This window comes from Populus alba, chromosome 6 (genome assembly GCF_005239225.2).
Source record: "Populus alba chromosome 6, ASM523922v2, whole genome shotgun sequence".
Taxonomy (NCBI): domain Eukaryota; kingdom Viridiplantae; phylum Streptophyta; class Magnoliopsida; order Malpighiales; family Salicaceae; genus Populus; species Populus alba.
This window is the reverse complement of record NC_133289.1, coordinates 21,137,589-21,156,946: the sequence shown is the minus strand read 5'-3', so window position 1 is coordinate 21,156,946 and position 19,358 is coordinate 21,137,589. Positions and strand designations below refer to the sequence as shown.

General features: G+C 34.5%; 3 protein-coding genes across 3 annotated transcripts; all 3 read left to right on the top strand.

Annotated features, from left to right (window-relative positions):
- Positions 1–670: 670 nt before the first annotated feature.
- Positions 671–2,602, top strand: LOC118030823 (aspartyl protease family protein At5g10770). The gene is made up of 3 exons (XM_035035114.2): positions 671–972; positions 1,080–1,496; positions 1,616–2,602. Exons 1-3 carry the CDS (start codon positions 792–794, stop codon positions 2,434–2,436), a joined length of 1,419 nt encoding a protein of 472 aa, XP_034891005.1. The 5' UTR covers positions 671–791; the 3' UTR covers positions 2,437–2,602.
- Positions 2,603–4,614: 2,012 nt separating this feature from the next.
- On the top strand, positions 4,615–9,375 carry LOC118030822 (serine hydroxymethyltransferase 3, chloroplastic). The gene is made up of 12 exons (XM_035035112.2): positions 4,615–4,769; positions 4,912–5,164; positions 5,529–5,724; positions 5,812–5,986; positions 6,075–6,192; positions 6,285–6,397; positions 7,330–7,452; positions 7,688–7,792; positions 7,897–7,983; positions 8,064–8,171; positions 8,730–8,802; positions 8,904–9,375. Exons 2-12 carry the CDS (start codon positions 4,948–4,950, stop codon positions 9,176–9,178), a joined length of 1,590 nt encoding a protein of 529 aa, XP_034891003.1. The 5' UTR covers positions 4,615–4,769; positions 4,912–4,947; the 3' UTR covers positions 9,179–9,375.
- A 6,202-nt stretch (positions 9,376–15,577) lies between these two features.
- Positions 15,578–19,186, top strand: LOC118030819 (ferrochelatase-2, chloroplastic). The gene is made up of 9 exons (XM_035035103.2): positions 15,578–15,786; positions 15,926–16,283; positions 16,378–16,521; positions 16,721–16,822; positions 16,925–17,028; positions 17,123–17,249; positions 17,354–17,506; positions 17,696–17,796; positions 18,555–19,186. Exons 1-9 carry the CDS (start codon positions 15,716–15,718, stop codon positions 18,868–18,870), a joined length of 1,476 nt encoding a protein of 491 aa, XP_034890994.1. The 5' UTR covers positions 15,578–15,715; the 3' UTR covers positions 18,871–19,186.
- The last annotated feature ends 172 nt before the right edge of the window (positions 19,187–19,358 follow it).

The window sequence follows — 19,358 nt, the reverse complement described above, 5'->3', positions numbered from 1 at the left end:
CAACTTGAGAGAGAAACTTCCACGCAACTTCGCGTAAAGGATTAGAAAATCAAAACAAAAGTGAAAGAGAGCCAAGATTTATAATATAATTCATATTTATATATACAATTTCCGTTTCTTAAGACTTAAGGTGTTTTTTTTTTTTTACACACACACACACCATGCACAAATCCATGGCACTTCTTAAGGAGATGGGGCATGTATGTAAGTTTACTTCTAGAGTCATAGCACCCTTTCAACTTATTATTGCCAACGTAATACATCCTTTTGATTTTCTTTTTTCTTTTTTAATTATTATTAGTATTTGTTACAACAGGGGCATTAAGGCCCAAAAGAGACAACAGATACTTGAGATACATTTCTTTCTTCTTCTTCTTCTTCTTCTTTTATTTATGGGTGTTTGGGTTTAGTTCATATACATTTCGTTAAACTTTCAAAGCTTTAAAATTAATAATTATATAAATTTTTAATAATTCTAAAATATATAACATTTAACCTAATAATTTTTTAAAAAATAAATTCATCACCTAATCATTGAATTAATTTGAGACCCATTGTTTTGATTGGTTGAAAAGTTGCGCAGGTGATGACCGATTTGTAGTATTAGAGTGGAGACAATCCACGCTGACTTCAGTACATTTGATGAAGTCAGCCTTCCTTCAAGTCTTTCATGGCGAGCCATGCCTTGCTTGTGTTATATATAGGATACAAAGGCTAGCTAGGGAAGAAAGTAGAGCACTTATGAGCTGTAAGAGAGCATAATTAGCAGCAACACAACTTGATTGTTTTTCATGGCCAGACTCATTTCTTCCATCAAATTTACCAGTTTCATCTATGTTTTTCTTCTCTCTCTATGCCCCTTGTGTTCTCTGAAGAAGGGTTATGCAGTTGAAGCAAATGAGCATATAAAAAAACATGTTCTTACCCTGGAAGTCAATTCTCTGTTGGCATCAGATTCCTGCGACCAATCTAGTAAGGGTTCGTGATCGTGTGACAAATACATATGTATATTTTATATATGATGTTGAAATGAAATTAATTTTCTTCCTAATGCACTAACTATAGGTTATGTGTTTCAGTGATCGACAAGGCTTCATCTCTGCAAGTTCTGCACAAGTATGGTCCGTGCATGCAAGTACTGAATGATCGGTCACATGTAGAATTCCTCCGCCAAGACCAACTTCGAGTGGACTCGATTCAAGCTAGACTCTCCAAGAACTCAGGCCATGGCATTTTTGAGGAGATGGCGACAAAACTACCAGCCCAGTCTGGTATAGCCCTCGGCACCGGCAACTACGTGGTTACTGTCGGCCTTGGGACACCAAAAGAGAGTTTTACCCTTGAATTCGACACCGGCAGTGGCATCACTTGGACTCAATGTCAGCCATGCTCGGGGTCCTGCTATCCGCAGAAGGATCAAAAGTTCGATCCAACCAAGTCAACCTCGTACAATAATGTTTCGTGTTTCTCAGCATCATGCAACTTGCTCTCTGCCAGTAATTTTTTTTTTGGCAAATTCTTGACGTGTAAATTTCATTAATTTCATAATTGAAAACAATGGTCTGGAATAAAAAAAAAAATTTGAAGCTTACTTCTTTGTCATGTTCATATGTAGGTGAAAGGGGTTGCTCTGTCTCAAACTCGACATGCCTCTACCGAGTTGTATATGGTGACCAATCCTACTCCAAAGGATTTTTCGCCAGCGAAACACTAACCATTTCACCATCGGACGTTGTCACAAACTTCCTGTTTGGGTGCGGCCAAAACAATGATGGCTTGTTCGGCCAGGCAGCCGGTTTGCTAGGACTAAGCCCCTCTTCGGAATCCTTACCATCACAAACTGCCGAGAAATACCAAAGGCAATTCTCTTATTGTTTACCTTCATCACCTAGCTCTACCGGCTACCTGAACTTTGGTGAAAAAGTCTCTCAGACTGCGGGATTCACTCCACTATCCCCAGATTTCTCATTTTATTATGGCATTGACATCGTTGGAATAAGTGTTGGAGGTTCCCAGCTACCAATAGATCCATCAATTTTTACTACGAGCGGAGCCATCATCGACTCCGGTACGGTCATCACGAGGCTGCCTCCTACAGCATACAAGGCACTCAAGGAAGCATTCGACGGGAAAATGTCGAATTATCCCAAGACAAACGGGGATGAACTGCTTGACACATGCTATGATTTTAGTAATTATACAACAGTTTCATTTCCTGATGTCAGTGTGTCCTTCAAAGGTGGGGTTGGAGTGGATATTGATGCATCGGGAATCCTGTACCCGGTGGACGGTGTCAAGATGGTCTGCCTGGCATTTGCAGCAAATGAGGATGATGGTGAATTTGGGATTTTCGGAAACTATCAGCAAAAGACCTACGAGGTTATCTATGATGGTGCTAACGGAATGCTTGGTTTTGCAGCTGCTGGTTGCAGCTAAAACGAGAAAATATTGAATATCAAGTTGCTTAAAATATATAGCACCAATATTGTGGGGTTTTGTTGTAAAATCAAATATATTCAACACAGCTCACCGCCATGTCTGAGCTCCTGATCCTGGAGCCAAAATTAATAAAGTGCTAGTAAAATTTTCCAGTTTATGGACACCGGGGTGAATTTAATGCTTCTGCGAGGATCGCTTGAAACTTCATCTTTTTTTATATTTTTTATGCTCTTAACACTTGGCTTTTAAAATTGTATAAGAATAATTCTAGCTTCTTTGTTTATTTGGATGAACACGCACCGTTTTGGGTCATTTTTAACATAGTTTACCAATCGTTTTATGCGCAGCAACGATAGGATGTTTGCTTCTATTTGGAAATGAATATGCTTGTATTTAATTACTTTGTCATGATTATAAAGAAGCTTTTATGGTGTTTCGTTGTAGCTAAGCCTTCTTCTTATCGTTTATGCCTTCGTTTAATTTGACCAGAAATGACGATCAACGTATTTTCTAAAAACAATAATTGTATATTGGGAACATATATATTATAATGTATATTGGGAACATATATATTTGTTTTAAATTTTGATCTAGTAATATATTAAATGATATTTTTTTTAAAATATTGAGGCTGCGATATATTAAATCGGCCTGGATTAATTTGATAAATTTACGATTCAGGTTATAAGATCATGATAACCATGTAAAAAAAATCAAAATAAATTACAAATATCAAATCTTAATCAACTTAATCTTGAATTATATAGTTAAAATTAAAAATATTAAATAAAAAAGAACAAAAAAATTACATGCGTCAACTTGGATTAACTTGTTAATTAAACCCGTAATTCGAATCATGAGATTATGATAAACTTGTAGAAAAAAAATAAAAAATAAATAAAGCTTAGTTTTCAACTATTTCTTTATTGAAGGATAAAAAAAAAATTAAAATAATAATAATAAAAACAATTGAAGTCAACCATGTTAATTTGTTAAACCCTTAACCTAAATAATAAGGCTAAAATAACTTTATAAAAAATAAATAAATAAATTTTGTTTAAGTATTTTACTTGATAAATTTACGATCAAGGCTCTCTTTTTAATTATTCCAATATTAAAAGTTGAATTTTTTGATCTTGCTATTCTACTTTCCAAAAGGAGCAAATGTTACTCATTACATAAGTTTTTTTTTATTCCATTGTGAAAATTTTTAGGTTTTTAAGTCTGAATTTATATATGAGATTTGTTTGAGTATTTTTATGATATTTTTTTAGATCTTATTTATTTTTCCATTTCAAAAGTATTTTTAAAAAAAATTAATTTTTTTTATTTTAAATTAATATTTTTATACTTTTAGATCATTTTGATATGTTAATTTAAAAAATATTTTTAAAAATAAAAAATATTATTTTAATATATTTTTAAATAAAAAATATTTTAAAAAATAACTACAACCATACACTCAACCGTCTTTATATACACTGAATTAAGTTGAAGATGCGTTTGCCAGAACACATGTGTGTTTGAAAAAGAAAAAGAAAAGGAACAACTTGAACTCATCTTGGACGTGGATGAGATGCTCCTCCTACTTTATCCCAATTGCAAATGGAGATTAAAAAATATATAATAAAAAATTGTTTAAGGATGTTATATCAATTATTTTTTAAAATATTTTTTATTTAAAAATATATTAAAATAATATTTTTTCTATTAATATAAAATAAGGATCTAAAAATATAAAAAATAATTTTAAATATTTTATTTAAAAAAAAAAACACAATTTCCCTCATTCTCAATTGAAGAGGAGGAGAAGATGAAATGAAGAAGCAAGACACTTATAATTTTTGGCATATATGGAATAAAGTTTTTTATCTTGGCATGTAGAATATTTTCTAAGTAAGACAATATGTTTACTTTTTCAATAAAGTCCCTTAATACATGTAACGGATATTAAAACTTTAAGGATTTTGCTGTCTAATAAAATACTTTGTTTAATTATAAATTGTGTTTAATTTTAGAATTTTACTAACTTATTAGCTCGTCATGGGTTATAATAATAATAAAATTAAAAGTAAAAAAATACATAAATAATAATAATGTATTTTGTTTTTAAAATTGACTTTAATCATTAAAGATAGTTTGATTATTTTTAAGACATGTCCTTAAAATAATATATATAGATAGATTATTATTATCTTCTCAAAAAGCGCGGCTCACACTTTTCAAGCAAAGACTAGGGTTTTTAGCACAATTCTCTCCAAACTTGCTTTATAATCGACTGCACACACGGCTCGAGACCCAGAGAGATAAAGGCAAACAAGATTTTGAAGGCAAGCTAGTTCCCTTCATATTTTTTTTTCCTTTTTCCATTTTTGTTCCTTGTGAAATTGATGTTACCATGCCTGATGGTTCCGTTAAACAGAAATTTAAATTTCTGACTGAGTTCTTATATTATTTGATTGGAATTTGTAGGTACTTTTTTGGTGAGGTGTCTGTAAAAATCTAGAAATGCAAGCCACCAGTGGAGCCGCAGTGATGGGTTCTTTGCAACAGCCTGTTTTGTCAAAAGGGCTAGCCTTTCCAATGAAAAGGAGTGTTATCATTGGGTTTCCATATCAAGTTAAGCTTAATTCAGTGAAGCCATGCAGGGCTTCTTCCCTTGAAGGAAGCTTGGTCACTGGCAGACCCCCCTCTTCTGTTTCTGTGCCTATCCCTGAAACTGGAGGTAACCATAATATCTTTTGTTCTTTTTTATTGTTCTTCTGCTCGTCTCTTGAAGTCCGAACAAGTGAACATAGACCGTATGTAATTGTTGTGATTGTATTGAAAGGGTTGGTTTCTTAAGAAAAAAGTTGTGCTTTGTTGATATATTTTAGCTGTATTTCAAATGTTGTCACAGAGTTTCTAGGTTTTAAGGGCTATCAATTTTCAACTAGAATACGTCAGTTATTTATTTAACTGTTTGGTTGGCTTTATGCAACGAGAATGACAAATAGAATGATATATAATATGATTCTAGATAGAATCTGTTGGTGATGAGTGGTGAGACTGACTCTTTGTGAATGGATTTTTTTGTCATAATTGCCTAGCTGACATAAGTAGCTTCAAAGATTATGGACTTAGTGAAGCTGATCCTGAAGTGCTTGGAATTATAAAAAAGGAAAAGGATAGGCAGTTCAAAAGCCTTGAACTGATTGCATCAGAGAATTTCACATCTCGAGCAGTGATGGAAGCAGTTGGTTCGTGCTTAACAAATAAGTATTCTGAAGGACTTCCTGGTAAAAGGTAAATTTCTTTCATTTAGATGCCTTTCTTTTTTGTGTTGAAAATTTGAATGTCTTTTATAGCCTGATGATTGTCTATATATTGCAGATACTATGGTGGAAATGAGTACATTGATGAGCTTGAAATCCTTTGTCAAAAAAGGGCTCTGGCATCATTTAACTTGGATGGAAATAAGTGGGGTGTTAATGTTCAACCATTGTCTGGATCCCCTGCTAATTTTGAGGTTTATACTGCACTTCTTAAACCACATGACCGAATCATGGTAAATTGTTTCTGTCTCTCTCTGATTAATGCTTTTGCAGTTTCACAATGCAAAATCTTTATATTTATATTTAATGTGATTAAATTAGGGTTTGGACTTGCCTCATGGGGGACACTTGTCTCATGGGTTCATGACTCCTAAAAGGCGGGTATCTGGGACATCAATTTACTTTGAGTCTATGCCATATCGACTTGATGAATCTACAGGTGATATTTCATTGTTATCAGATTAGGAGAAAATGGTTGACTATATTGGTTTGGTGATGTTTATTAATCCTTTTCCCCAACACTTATTATAGGCCTGGTTGATTATGATATGCTTGAGAAAACAGCTATCCTCTTTCGACCAAAACTCATTATTGCTGGTGCTAGTGCTTATCCTCGAGATTTTGATTATCCTCGCATGAGGAAGGTAGATGTTACATGCTGTTAATCTTGTTTTGCATATTTTTTGTCCTTGTTTTTCCGGGCAAAAACCACCTTGTGCCCTTGTATTTTCAACTTTTAGTCATATCAAACTCTCTACTCTATTTTGAGCCATGCCAACCCTTCTACTTCAACTTTTGACTCCCTTAACCCGTTCATCCAACTCTGTCACGAAAGTCTTCTAGTTCGACTAATGCTCTCATTTGACTGGTCCTTGACCAATTAGATGTGAACACATGTCTATTCTAAAGGTCATCAAATACCCCCTCTGCTATATAAGTTTGATCAAATTAGCCCTTTCGCAATAAATTAGGCTTAACTAATAAAATAAAGCAAAAAAATGAAGGATTTAATTATTATTAGGTATTTAAATTAGTCTAGCTAATAAAATAAAACATGAAAAATTATTAAACCTAACCTTATAATTTTTCAATAATTTTTAATTTTTATGCTTTATTTTAAATAAAGCATAAAATTAATGACTTAAATATTTATTTACATTTTTTTAGGCTTAAATTTTATTTTTGCTGATGTAACTTGATAATCCACAAATTAATCAAATCAATCACTTTATGCTTTATTTATTAGTTAAGTCTAATTCATAGCAAAAGGGTTAATTTGGCCAAAATTGTGTAGTACAGGGGTATCTGATGACTTTTAGAATGAACACTTGTTTATATTTAATTGGTTAAGGGTTGATCAACTGATAGCATTAATAAACCAACAGACTTCCATGACAGAGGTGGATGGAAGGATTAAAAAGTTCCAAAAGTTTAAGCAGAAGGGTTGTCATGATGGAAAATGGAGTAGAGGGTGTGATATGACTCTAAATTAAAAATATAGGGGCACAAGGTGATTTTTGCCCCTATTTTCCCCTGCTTTAACAGCTAACTAACTACATTCTATATGTATTGAAAGATTGCAGATGCTGTCGGTGCTTTTCTCATGATGGATATGGCTCATATAAGTGGTCTTGTTGCTGCTTCTGTTGTTGCCGACCCCTTTGAGTACTGTGATGTTGTGACAACTACAACACACAAGGTAAGTCCAGATGACTATTCAAGAAGATTTTTCTGGTATTTACTAACAGTTTGGGCCCAATGCCGCTCCATGTTTCCTGGTCTAGCATGGGATATAGCATTGCGCATTTTGTATGGATCTTAATTTGATGTGAATGTGCCCTGCATAATTTTGTTGTCAATTGACATGCGAATAGCAACTCTCGCTGTGTTGATCTGCAAATAGACGACCTGAAAATTCTCTAATTTCTCTTCAGTCCCTACGAGGTCCAAGAGGTGGAATGATCTTTTTCAAAAAGGATCCTGTTCTAGGAGTTGACATGGAATCTGCCATCAACAATGCTGTTTTTCCAGGCTTACAAGTGGGTTGCTAATGCATGTTAGAAGTTGATTTAGATTTTCTGCTTTATGGAGTTTCACCTTCACATCATTCTAAAACTAACAGAGTTTGTGAAATGTTGTGCAGGGCGGTCCTCATAATCACACAATTGGTGGACTGGCAGTTTGCTTGAAGCATGCACAATCCCCTGAATTTAAAGCTTACCAGAAGCAGGTACTGTACTCTCTTGGTTAAACATGGTCCAGGATATGTTTTAATTCATCCAAACTTATTCTTTTTGCTTTTCCCTGTAGGTCATCTGTAACTCTAGAGCACTTGCAAACCGAATGGTTGAATTAGGATATAAACTGGTTTCTGGTGGGAGCGACAATCATCTCATTCTTGTAGATCTGAGGCCATTGGTAAGTGTCTTGTTGCTTCATTGTCTCCGTTATTTCCTGAGATGTTTTGCAATTTTTTGCTGGTTATCTGTCGCCATTAAGGTTTTTCCCAGCATATGAATGCCCTTTGCCATTACTTGGATATCATAATCTCAAGTGTAAAATCAATTTTTGTAACATTGCTGCAAAAAGAGCATGAGATGTTATGGTCAATTTTCAGAAGAATCTTAACCATATATTGTTCATAAACGCTGTATAAGATGCTATGAACCAATTCTCGGAAGCATCCTAACCATATGATGTCACTTGTCAATGAATGCATCAATGTAGTTTGTGTTCGATCCTGTATTGTTGAGAGCACTTCTGTCTGTACATGATCATTGTAATGCTTATGAATTGGTTCGGCCTGATTTTGTAATCTTTGATTTTTATTGCAGAGTTTTAACCTGAAAGGACATGGTCACTATTTTGACCACATAGCATCTTACTATGACAAACTGTTTTATGCATCATTTTTCAGCGGTGGCATCTGTCCCCATTTACTTCTCGCAAATTTATCAATATATGTTCTGTCAACAGGGACTTGATGGGGCTCGGGTGGAGAAAATCCTTGACATTGCTTCTATCACCCTCAACAAGAATTCTGTGCCTGGTTAGCCTTGTTCTACATTCTCTTTCCTTGTCTCTCTCAATCCCAATCTCTTTTCCTTTATTGCCGCTCCTTGCTTATGGCTGCTCTGCTAATTTAAATAGGTGATAAGAGCGCCCTAGTTCCTGGTGGCATTCGCATTGGATCCCCTGCGATGACTACCAGAGGATTTACAGAGAGAGAATTTGTAGCTACCGCCGACTTGATTCATGAAGGAGTACAAATAAGTCTTGAAGCTAAAAAATCAGTATCCGGATCCAAGCTCCAGGATTTCTTAAAGTTTGTTAAATCCCCTGATTTCCCTCTAACAGATAAAGTATCAGATCTTCAAAGAAGAGTTGAAGCACTTACAACCCAGTTCCCAATTCCAGGATTATGAGCTGTATGACTGCGCTAAGTTGATACTTGAAGTGCGTGTTGTCTGGCTAGACGAGACCTCTAATTTTGTAAGTTATGAGAACAGAGTGAGAGTGAAAAGCCTTGTACCGCACCATGAACGGTGCAAGAACAGTTATTTGAATGGATGATACTAAAATAAGAAATTTTGGAATCAATAGCATTGTTGCTTTTGGGAAATGCTCCCTAAACGATTCAACTTCCAAGAAGATAATGATGCAGTTCGGTGTTGCATTCCGAATGTTGGCAGACTAAAATCTTCATGCTCAAACTGTGACCGCCATTTTTTATAGTAAGTAGAAAAAATATGTATTTTAAAATATTTTTAAACGAACAAATATTTTTAAATATTTTAAACAAAAAATTATTTTAATTGTACTATAATTTTAAATACCCTTTTCATGTTTGCCACTCATGTGCTCAAGCTCTAGGTTCCAAGTGGATGGGTTGGTTTGGATTTATCTTTTTTTTTTTTTAATTTTAAATCATGTAACTATATTGTTTTGGTCAAACAAAATCAAGTTTTTCATTAATTTGTCATAGGTCAGGTTTCAGGTTGATAGTAAATAGATTAGATTGATCTGTCAAGTTTGGTCCGTGGGGTTTGATAAACACTAGTCCTATAGCATATTTGATTATATTTACTTTAATTTAACCATATATATATACGTGATTATGTTCATCTCATATTCAAAAGAATAGGTTGAAAGACAATTATTTTACCCTTACAATTTTATAGATTTTTTTTTTTAATTTTTAAAAAGGGACATTGGAGTAACTTAACAGAAGCAACATGGAAACATCTTAAGTGTACAACACTTCTTATATTCCGTTTGTTTTGTTGAAAAATATTTTATAAATAAAAAAAATTACATGCAAAATAATTTTATCCAAAATGTTTTAGATGTAAGATAATTTTTAGTGGTGAAATAATAATATTAGTGAAAAAAACTTATAATAGTGGCAAAGGTAATGGTTAAATGATTGTGATAATTAAAAAAAAGATGTGATTGTGGTGAAATTGCGGTGATGGTGAATGAGAAAGGTTATAAGACAATTATAAAATAGTAGTGGTATATGATGATGTTGAAATTGATGATGGTAATGAAATTATGTTGAAATGATAATAAAATAATCATGGTGGTGGTGGTGTAAAAGAGAAGGTAATGGTTGTAATGATTGTGGATGATTAAAATAAGTTGGATAATATTATAATTTGATTGCTATTCATAAATTAAAATATTTTATTAAATTTTAACAGTTAAGAATATTTTTTTAATTAAAAAAAAAAGACAAAAAAATCTAAAAAATATTTTCCATGGAATAAATATACTGTGGTTGCTTTACTGCTGCTACTAGTCTATGCTTATTTCAGAATCAATTTCAAAAAAGAAAATAGATAAATAAATAAATCTCTTACAAATTTGAAATTACTCCTATATTTATGCAGTATTGGAGTGTTAAAAAAAAAAGGCAATAATTTCCCAATTCCCTAAGTGACATTCTTTTTAACAAAGTCTAAACAGGAAAAAAATAATAAATAACATGGTTGTTTTAGGTTGCAATTATATTATGTATATGGTACATAACAATTATTGTGGAAAGCTGAGAGAAATTCGTTAAGACTTACGTGGCAGTCAGGCTCACATGATATTATTAATCTCGTTTGAATTTTAGCATCCTTAACTTCCTGATCAAAATCGAACCGTCCATGTATAACTCCTTAAGAACCGCATGGTATTATCCTGGGGAAGCGACTTGAATAGCATTTCCTATAAAACCACAGAATCCTTGCTGTCCCGCTCTCTTTGCCTCCCTGACTGTCGTCTCCAATCTATTCTCCTTCTACAGATTGCTACCAGAGGTTAGTTCTTCATCTCTCATCTTTTTCAACTCTCCTATTTCTTTCTTAATTACTACTTTCTATTTGATTTTCATGCTAAAAAACCTAAAATAAAAATAAAAATTCCCAACTTGTTTGTGTTTGCTTTCCTGGAACGTAGCAAAACCGAATTTATTTTCATGCAAATGATGAATTAAGCTCAGATAAATTAATATCTCTTGCTATTGAGAACGAATTTGATTAATTTGACAATTTTTTTTAAAAAATAATTAAACATTTGTAAAAATAAATTTACACCTTTTTTTTGGGGTGCTAAACAACGAAAAATCAAACAAGTTCTTGAGTTTCAATTGAAAATCATCATTTTTTTTCTGCTACTGAATAATGAAGAAAATGGCATTCGAAGAAATTCTCAATTTTGAACTATTTGTTGCATTTTGTGGCTGAAAATGTGCGAATTCAGCTTACTGATTTTGAGCTAGATGTTCCATTGTATTTAGCTATTATTTGTTTGTTCCTCTGCTATTCTCCAGTTGGCTGACTTATATCAGTAGGTCTTTTAAAACACGAGTAATCTGTGAATTATTAGTGTACATTTTGTTGGCAATTGAATTGGGTGTTTGATGCTTGGTGCTCTTGTTTTTCTTGGATTCTAGTTAAACAACTGGTATCAAACTTTCAGTTTGATTCAGTATGCCCAAAAAGAGTTCTTCAAAGAAACAACTAAATGCTGATATAGAGCAGGGAAAACCTTCTCCATTGAATGTGCCCAAAAAGATTTATTCAAAGAAACCTATACAAGAACAAGAAAATGCAGACGTAGAGCAGGCAAAACCCTCTTCAACGCCAATGAAAGAAGGTAATGAGATAGATGAAATTTTCTCTGGAAAGAAGAGGAAGAAACCTGAACAAAAGAAATTTGATAAGGCAAATGTAAATGGGGAAGAGAAACCAAAATTGACGACAAAGAAGAAGAAGAAGAAGAGTAAAGAAGATGAAGAGGGAAGGTTTACAGATCCGCCTTGTAGGTCTCGGAAGAAAACAGAAGATGGGCTGAACATATATACAGAAGACGAATTGGGTTTTAGCAAGAGCAGTGGTGGAGATACCCCTCTTTGCCCATTTGATTGTGATTGCTGCTTTTGATGATCCTTTCTGATGGGTTTAGCTGCGTCCTTGATAGAGTGGACTTATTGAGATATCAATGTAGTTTTGTGATTCTGAATTTTTAGTTTGCAGAAAATTCTGTGAAAAAATTTCCCTTGCACTGGAATTTTGGTTGTTTAAAACTTGGTATTTTAATCAATTTTGCCAGCTTTCTTATAACTCTTTTGCCAGGGTGGATTTGTTATATCTTAGATATGCTTCTGATTTTGATCCACTAGCAATTCCTGTACATGTTCTTTTATGATGAATTGACTATTGAGAACTCAGTGGAGCACCATGCATGGTTTCTGATAGCCATTATTCATGCTGCTTGCAAATCTGATCTTGGTCATTTTATGGAAACAACTAATGCATGCCTATTTGCAATTGTGACTTGGTGAGAGTTCCATTTATCAGCATCATCTTAGGATTGGTTCGAGTATAATGCCTGCTTCTGTGAATCAACTTTAAGGCACTGTGTGAGTATAAAATGCCCCCGGTAGAATCAGATTCACTAGATGAGCATAATACTTGTGCATGCTTTCGTATCAAATGCAAATATTCTTATACTTCCATTTTCTAAATAGACTCTGCTTGACTTTTTGTTCGTTGTGAATTTCCAGTCTGGTAATTGGCAATTGGGTTCTGAACTTTTCACCTGCAGCTGCAGATTGAAACGGGAAGACAATAAGAAAGCTAAATACAAATCTTGGTAACTATGTTGCACTCCAAAAATGTCCAAATGTTGTGCCTATATGACTCTTTTGTGTTTTCTCCTTGTTGACGCTTCCAACTTATCTTCTCTTGCCTATGTTGTGTGCTCTACTTTCCTTTCATCCATTCCTTCACTTGTTCCTTCCTAGAATTGGAGTTTTGTTTTGTTACAGCAAGTTGGCATGCTTCACTCCCATGAACAACCGTTGGTTTCTCAGCTGAAAACCCATCCCATGTTCAACAGTTCAAGCACACTTCAATTGGTGCATACATTAGCAAACTAATGCATTACTTAAAAGAGATGAAATTTCTGGTTTGGTAGAAATGAAAGTTCAAGTATCGTTTTGATGTCTAATAAATAATTAGATCAGCAATATCATCGTGCCAAAAGCTTATCCTTGATTTCTGAATTACCACACCAGTCTCAGTATTGAACTGAATTTGGTCTGAGATAATTATGTTAACTTTTACACAGCGAAAAACGTATATTAAAAAGGAGGTTGTGATGCAAAAACAACCACTCATTAAATTGTGATTTTATTGACCTTGTATGCTGAAAATTGTTAGTTAGCAAAGAACTGGATTGGTAGTCGTTTGGATACAGCATTAGAACAAAATAGACTAAAACAATTACAATAAAGAGGATATATTATCTTGTCCTTTTTATTTTGATGGATTCTCACTTGTGAATGCAGCTGCTATCTTACGAGGGTGAGCTATTATGATTTCAATTTTTTCAAAAGGTCTGTAGCTCTCCTCTTGAGCTCTAAGTTTTAGTTACAGCAGATTATGCTGTCAAGCTTTTCATGTACACCTGAATTTTGATGAACAGAATTTGATGTTACCAAGCCAATTTTCTTTAAGTCGCCTTCAGGCTCTTACCAGTGTGGATTTGTTGGATCTTAGATATCCCTCTGATTGTTAACATTTAGCTTCTGTCGTGCATTTGTGAATTAACTTCAAAGGTATTATTTAGAAATCTTGGTAACCATGTTGGAACTCCAAAAACACCCGAAGTATCAACATAAAATTTAAACACTTCCTGCCTCATCTTCTCTTAACAGTCTCGGGTGATCTGGCTTTCCTTTTATCCATTCCTTCACCCCTACCTTCCAGATCTGGATTGGATATTTAGTCTTTCCATGTTTGCATGCTCCATTTGATGAGAAACGCTTGGTTTCTGAATTGATACACTGATGACAAACATTTATATTTCAACTGACATTCTCCAATGTTCAACAGAATGAGCACACTTGATTTGGTGGGTTTACCCATTGGATTATTTTCCAGATTTAAAAAAAAAATGTTTTTAAGGGCTTTGAGTTATTTGAAATGGTTAAAAAGAAGCTCAGTTAAAGGAATTTAGCTGCTTAGAATTTGAAGGAAGCCATGATCAAGTAATGACTCCCTCCAATCGTGAAAGCAGCTCAATTTGGGCACCATGCAAAAGGTGATTTGGCAGTAAATAAAACCAATAATCACCCGTGTCTGACTGGGCGCCGCCATTTTTGCAAAAAAAATGGAAGAGAAAGACAGTGGTGAATAGAGATGTAACCGGATTATTGTGTCAAGAAACAACGATGAGTTTCAAGGTATCTTCATCCGGCCATAGCTGAATTTTGGCTCTAAGCGGCAGTCAGGTCGCCATGGATCGGCGCCTGCTGCTGACTCTGTTATAGAGCCAATCCACACCTTAACGCAATCAAATTCATTCTTGCATATAAAAACATTGTTTTACTAGAAATAAAATCACAGCTTTAACCAATCGAGACACAGCAAGAAAGATCTTGCTACCATGAAACAAGCGGCAATTCTATAGAAAGATAAACAGAGTTGTGTTGCTGTTGCCGAAAAACTACGCAGGATGTAGTTATGGAGTTAAGCTTATATAGTGGTTCACAAAAACCCTAAACTAAAGCAGGTTATGAAAGTACCATCTTAGACAGGGTTTTCATCCAGATTAACTTTTAAACGAAGGGTAAATTAAGGAACACCAAAGAAAGAAAGATTCAAAACTTATTCCACCAAAACGACGCGGATTCGTGCACCTTCTTTTCTCAGCTACTTGAAAATCAAACCTACCCTCTTTGACTGCCACCGAGTTAAGAAGACGACAAATTCTGGTTGGTACTCTGATTTTCCAGTCGTGTCAAAATGACATCCATGCAATAATAATATGTTTTTCTTTTAAATTTTTTACGTAAACAGATGTTGAAAATAAATCTTTAAAATTATCTAGAAAAAAAAAAGAATTTAATTTCATACATCCTGATAAAAAAAAAAAAATAGCATCAATAATCATCAATGACCTACAGTCCCGAGTTAATTTACTCTCAGTTAAAATTAGATTCTTTTAATAATGTATTTTTCATATTAATATGATAAATAAATTAAATAAAATTTTAAATACTATATTTGGTATCTGATGCGGAGTATTTTTTAAAATATATTAAAATATTTTTTTATTTTTTGATATATAGTATATAAATGATTAAAAAAAATAATAATTTAATACTTTTTAAAACAAAACATTCATCTAAAATAAAAATTTACATCGCTCTAAAAAGTTATAAACTTAAATGAAAACCAAAGAGAAAAAGAAAGAGGTGTGAAAGGGAGAGATAACAGTCAAACCCCAGCATCCTGGAAACCCACCTAAATACCAAAGCCATTTGCTTTCCTCTTTGACTTTTTCCCTTATTTTATTTTATAAAGACACCGAAAACTCCATTCGCACGTCCCAACCTCCCTTCTCTTCTCCTTTTCTTCTTCGTCTTAGCTACTCTTTTCCTTATCGCTATTCTTCAAATTGAAGCCATGGATGCCACGTCGTTCTGTGGTGCGCTTCCCCAGACGAAGCTCTCTGCTTCCAATCGTAATTTCTCAACGTAATTCGGGTTTTTATTTGCATTTTTTCTTGATAGATTTTATTTTTACTTGATTGATAATTCATGATTGTCTGGATCATGTCGGCTAATTTTACTCAATTGATCTTAATTATTATCGATATTGTTGGTTAATTTGCAGGTCGTGCCCGCGTGCTAGATCTGTGGTTTCAGTGGCTAGGCACTTGTCCGAGGAATTTCAGCAGCCGGATAAACTTTATTCTCGAGAATCGTTAGTGGTTTCGAGTTCTAGTTCGGCTAATAAGGGAATGACAGCTAGCGGGAGATCATACTTGTCTGGTCCGGTTATGAAGAGAAATCCGGTTGGGCAAGCATTCTGCGCTGCCTCTGTAGTTGGAGTAGGCGCATTTTGTGAAGGTTTTGTTGATTCTCATTTGCATGTGACAGAAGACAAGGTTGGCGTGCTTCTTTTGAATCTTGGAGGGCCCGAAACGCTTAATGATGTCCAGCCGTTTTTGTTCAATTTGTTTGCTGATCCAGTATGTCGCTTGTTCGTCGATTCTTTATTTTAGACAACATTCGTAGTTTAGGGTTTGGTGTTGATCTGACAGTAGTAATGTTATTATAATGCAGGATATTATAAGACTTCCCAGGCTGTTTCAATTTCTTCAGAAACCTTTGGCAAAGTTAATTTCTGTGCTTCGAGCTCCTAAAAGTAAAGAAGGGTATGCTTCTATTGGAGGGGGCTCGCCTTTGCGTAAAATAACGGATGAGCAGGTAGAATGCTTGCCCTTTTAAGAATTAAGATTCCTGGCTTCTTCTTTGGGTGATCTTTGCTTGTGGTTTTAGAGTTTTTCCTTGAGAAAACCATGTTTCAGTTTTTACGTTCTGCTTTCTTTCCTTATATCAGTTTTATGTGTACCGCTGCTTCTTCCTGAAGGCAAATACATTTAGACTTTTGAGAAAATTGTTGCAGGCTGATGCAATCAAAATGGCTTTGAAAGCAAAGGGTTTGACTGCAAATGTCTACGTTGGAATGAGGTATTGGTACCCATTCACTGAGGAAGCAATTCATCAGGTGAGACTCCAACTTTTGTATTCAATTTATTTATCCTTTAAAGTTCGTTGTGAATCTCCTAATAACATTTACTTGATCAATCGTACTTGTTTTATTTGGCAGATCAAGAAGGACAAGATAACGAAGCTTGTAGTGCTGCCACTTTATCCACAGTTCTCGATCTCCACAACTGGGTCAAGCCTCCGTGTTCTCCAGAATATATTTAGGTGTTATATCCGTGTCAATTTTCTTTCCTTCTTTTTGCAGAACATTGAAAATATTGCTTAACTTTAACCTCTCTGGATGTGAGTGAACTTTCAGTGAAGATGCATATCTATCAAGGCTTCCAGTTGCCATTATACAGTCCTGGTATCAACGAGAAGGTTATATCAAGTCTATGGCTGACTTGATTGGTGAAGAGCTGCAAAAATTTGCTAAACCTGAAGAGGTGAGTTCAATTATTGAATATTATGCATAATTTTGTGAGGCACAAAACTGATATTTTTTTAGATTGCTGTCCCCTGGCTATTCTAATTTTATATGGGATCTTAGGTCATGATATTCTTCAGTGCCCATGGAGTGCCATTGACTTATGTGGAGGATGCAGGAGACCCATACAAAGATCAAATGGAAGAGTGCATCTACTTAATAATGCAAGAGTTGAAAGCTAGAGGATCTTACAATGATCATGCTCTTGCTTACCAGGTTGGTTATAATCTAATTTAATGAGGTTTACCATACAGTATTGCGCTTGCTACCCTGGCTGCTGTCTATTTTACTGAAGCATTCATTTTCTTATTTCCCATCATTAGGTTTTGCCTACTTTTATGTTTTGTTATTGCTAAGATCTTGCAATATGACCTATCATTCCTTTGATTTTTTTTCCCTGACCAGAGCCGAGTTGGACCTGTGCAATGGCTGAAGCCCTACACTGATGAAGTTCTTGTTGAGCTTGGTCGGAAAGGTGTCAAAAGTCTTCTAGCTGTACCAGTAAGGTATGCAACTTGCATTTTCCTTTTTCGTGCAGTTAATTGGTGTTATTCAAGCTTCTTTCAGTACGTTTGTGCATTCCATATATTGATCCAAGTAATATTTACTTAGCCAACTTTAGCAGTTTGTTTGGTCAGTGCCATAAACCATGAATATATTGATCCAGTAACTTCTTTCACGATGTTTTACTTGTTAATATACTGCAGTACAATCATTGTGAAGGCTTCACTCTGAAGATAAGAGTCATTTTGTTTGTATTTGAAAAGAAAGATAATTGACTAATCCATGAATGTTTTGGAGTCCAATTATGCAAGTATGAGTTTCCATCAATCCGCTACTTTGAAGAATTTATGATACCAAAATGCATGATGGTAAAACATGCAGCATGCTGATCTTTTTGGATGTTTCATGCATCTATGGACATGAATTATTCCTGTATGTTATATGAAATTATTTTAAAGTAGGGACCTCTGGACCTGCTGTATGGATGATATTTTGGATTTGACTGCGCAAGCTAATATTGATGCGCACATATTGTGTCGAGGCCAGAGGCCTTGGTGTGTGTTTTAAGTGCTATTGTTTTTCGAGTCCTGGAAGACTGTTCTCAATAAAGTTGTCCTACAACACAACATTCTCCCTTTATTAGTGGTGTGGTAGGTTGAAATATGTTTTAACCGGACAGGACAACTGATCCTGCTCAATTTTAATCTAAATCAGAAATTTAACATTGGTATCTCTTGTTAACTCCGATTTAAAATCTCAGCTTTGTCAGTGAGCACATAGAGACACTTGAAGAGATTGATATGGAATATAAGGAGTTGGCTCTGGAATCTGGCATTGAGAATTGGGGTCGTGTACCTGCTCTGGGTTGCACTTCATCCTTCATCACAGATTTGGCAGATGCAGTGATAGAAGCCCTACCTTCAGCTAAATCCATTTCAACCACAAGGAGCACCTCTGAAGAATCTGACCGTGACTTTTTGAGCTATGCTATTAAAATGATTTTTGGTTCAGTCTTAGCATTTGTCTTGCTTTTGTGCCCAAAAGTGATTACGGCATTCAGGAACCTTCTCGTTTAAACGTGGAGAGTTCAGGGATATCTGATACAGGCTGCCTAATAAAAAAAATTATAATACAGGCTGCTTAATTGAAAATAATAGGTGCAGTATAAACTTACACACAATTCCCTTACTCCCTCCGTCCTGTTTTTGATGCTATACAAGGCAGCCATGAGGATTTTGAGATGTAATTTTGCAATTAGGGTTATATAATTGGCGATCAGTGGAAAAACTATTTTGTTTGATGAACCATGTGTAAAACTATGTACTACTTCGATTTGCATTCTTTGTTACATACGAAAATCTTCAATGTAATTCATCTCCTATTGTTCCTCCCTTTTTTCTTTTCGGGGTAGCCACCCGTCTCTTATTTCTCTATCGCAGTTATGTTGGAACTTTTTTTTTTATTTTTATTATTAATATGGGTGAGCAATTACAGAACTTGAATATGAGAGGAAGGCAATTATGGTCATTTATGTTTGAACTTGAAAAGGCATGCTTGCTTTAGT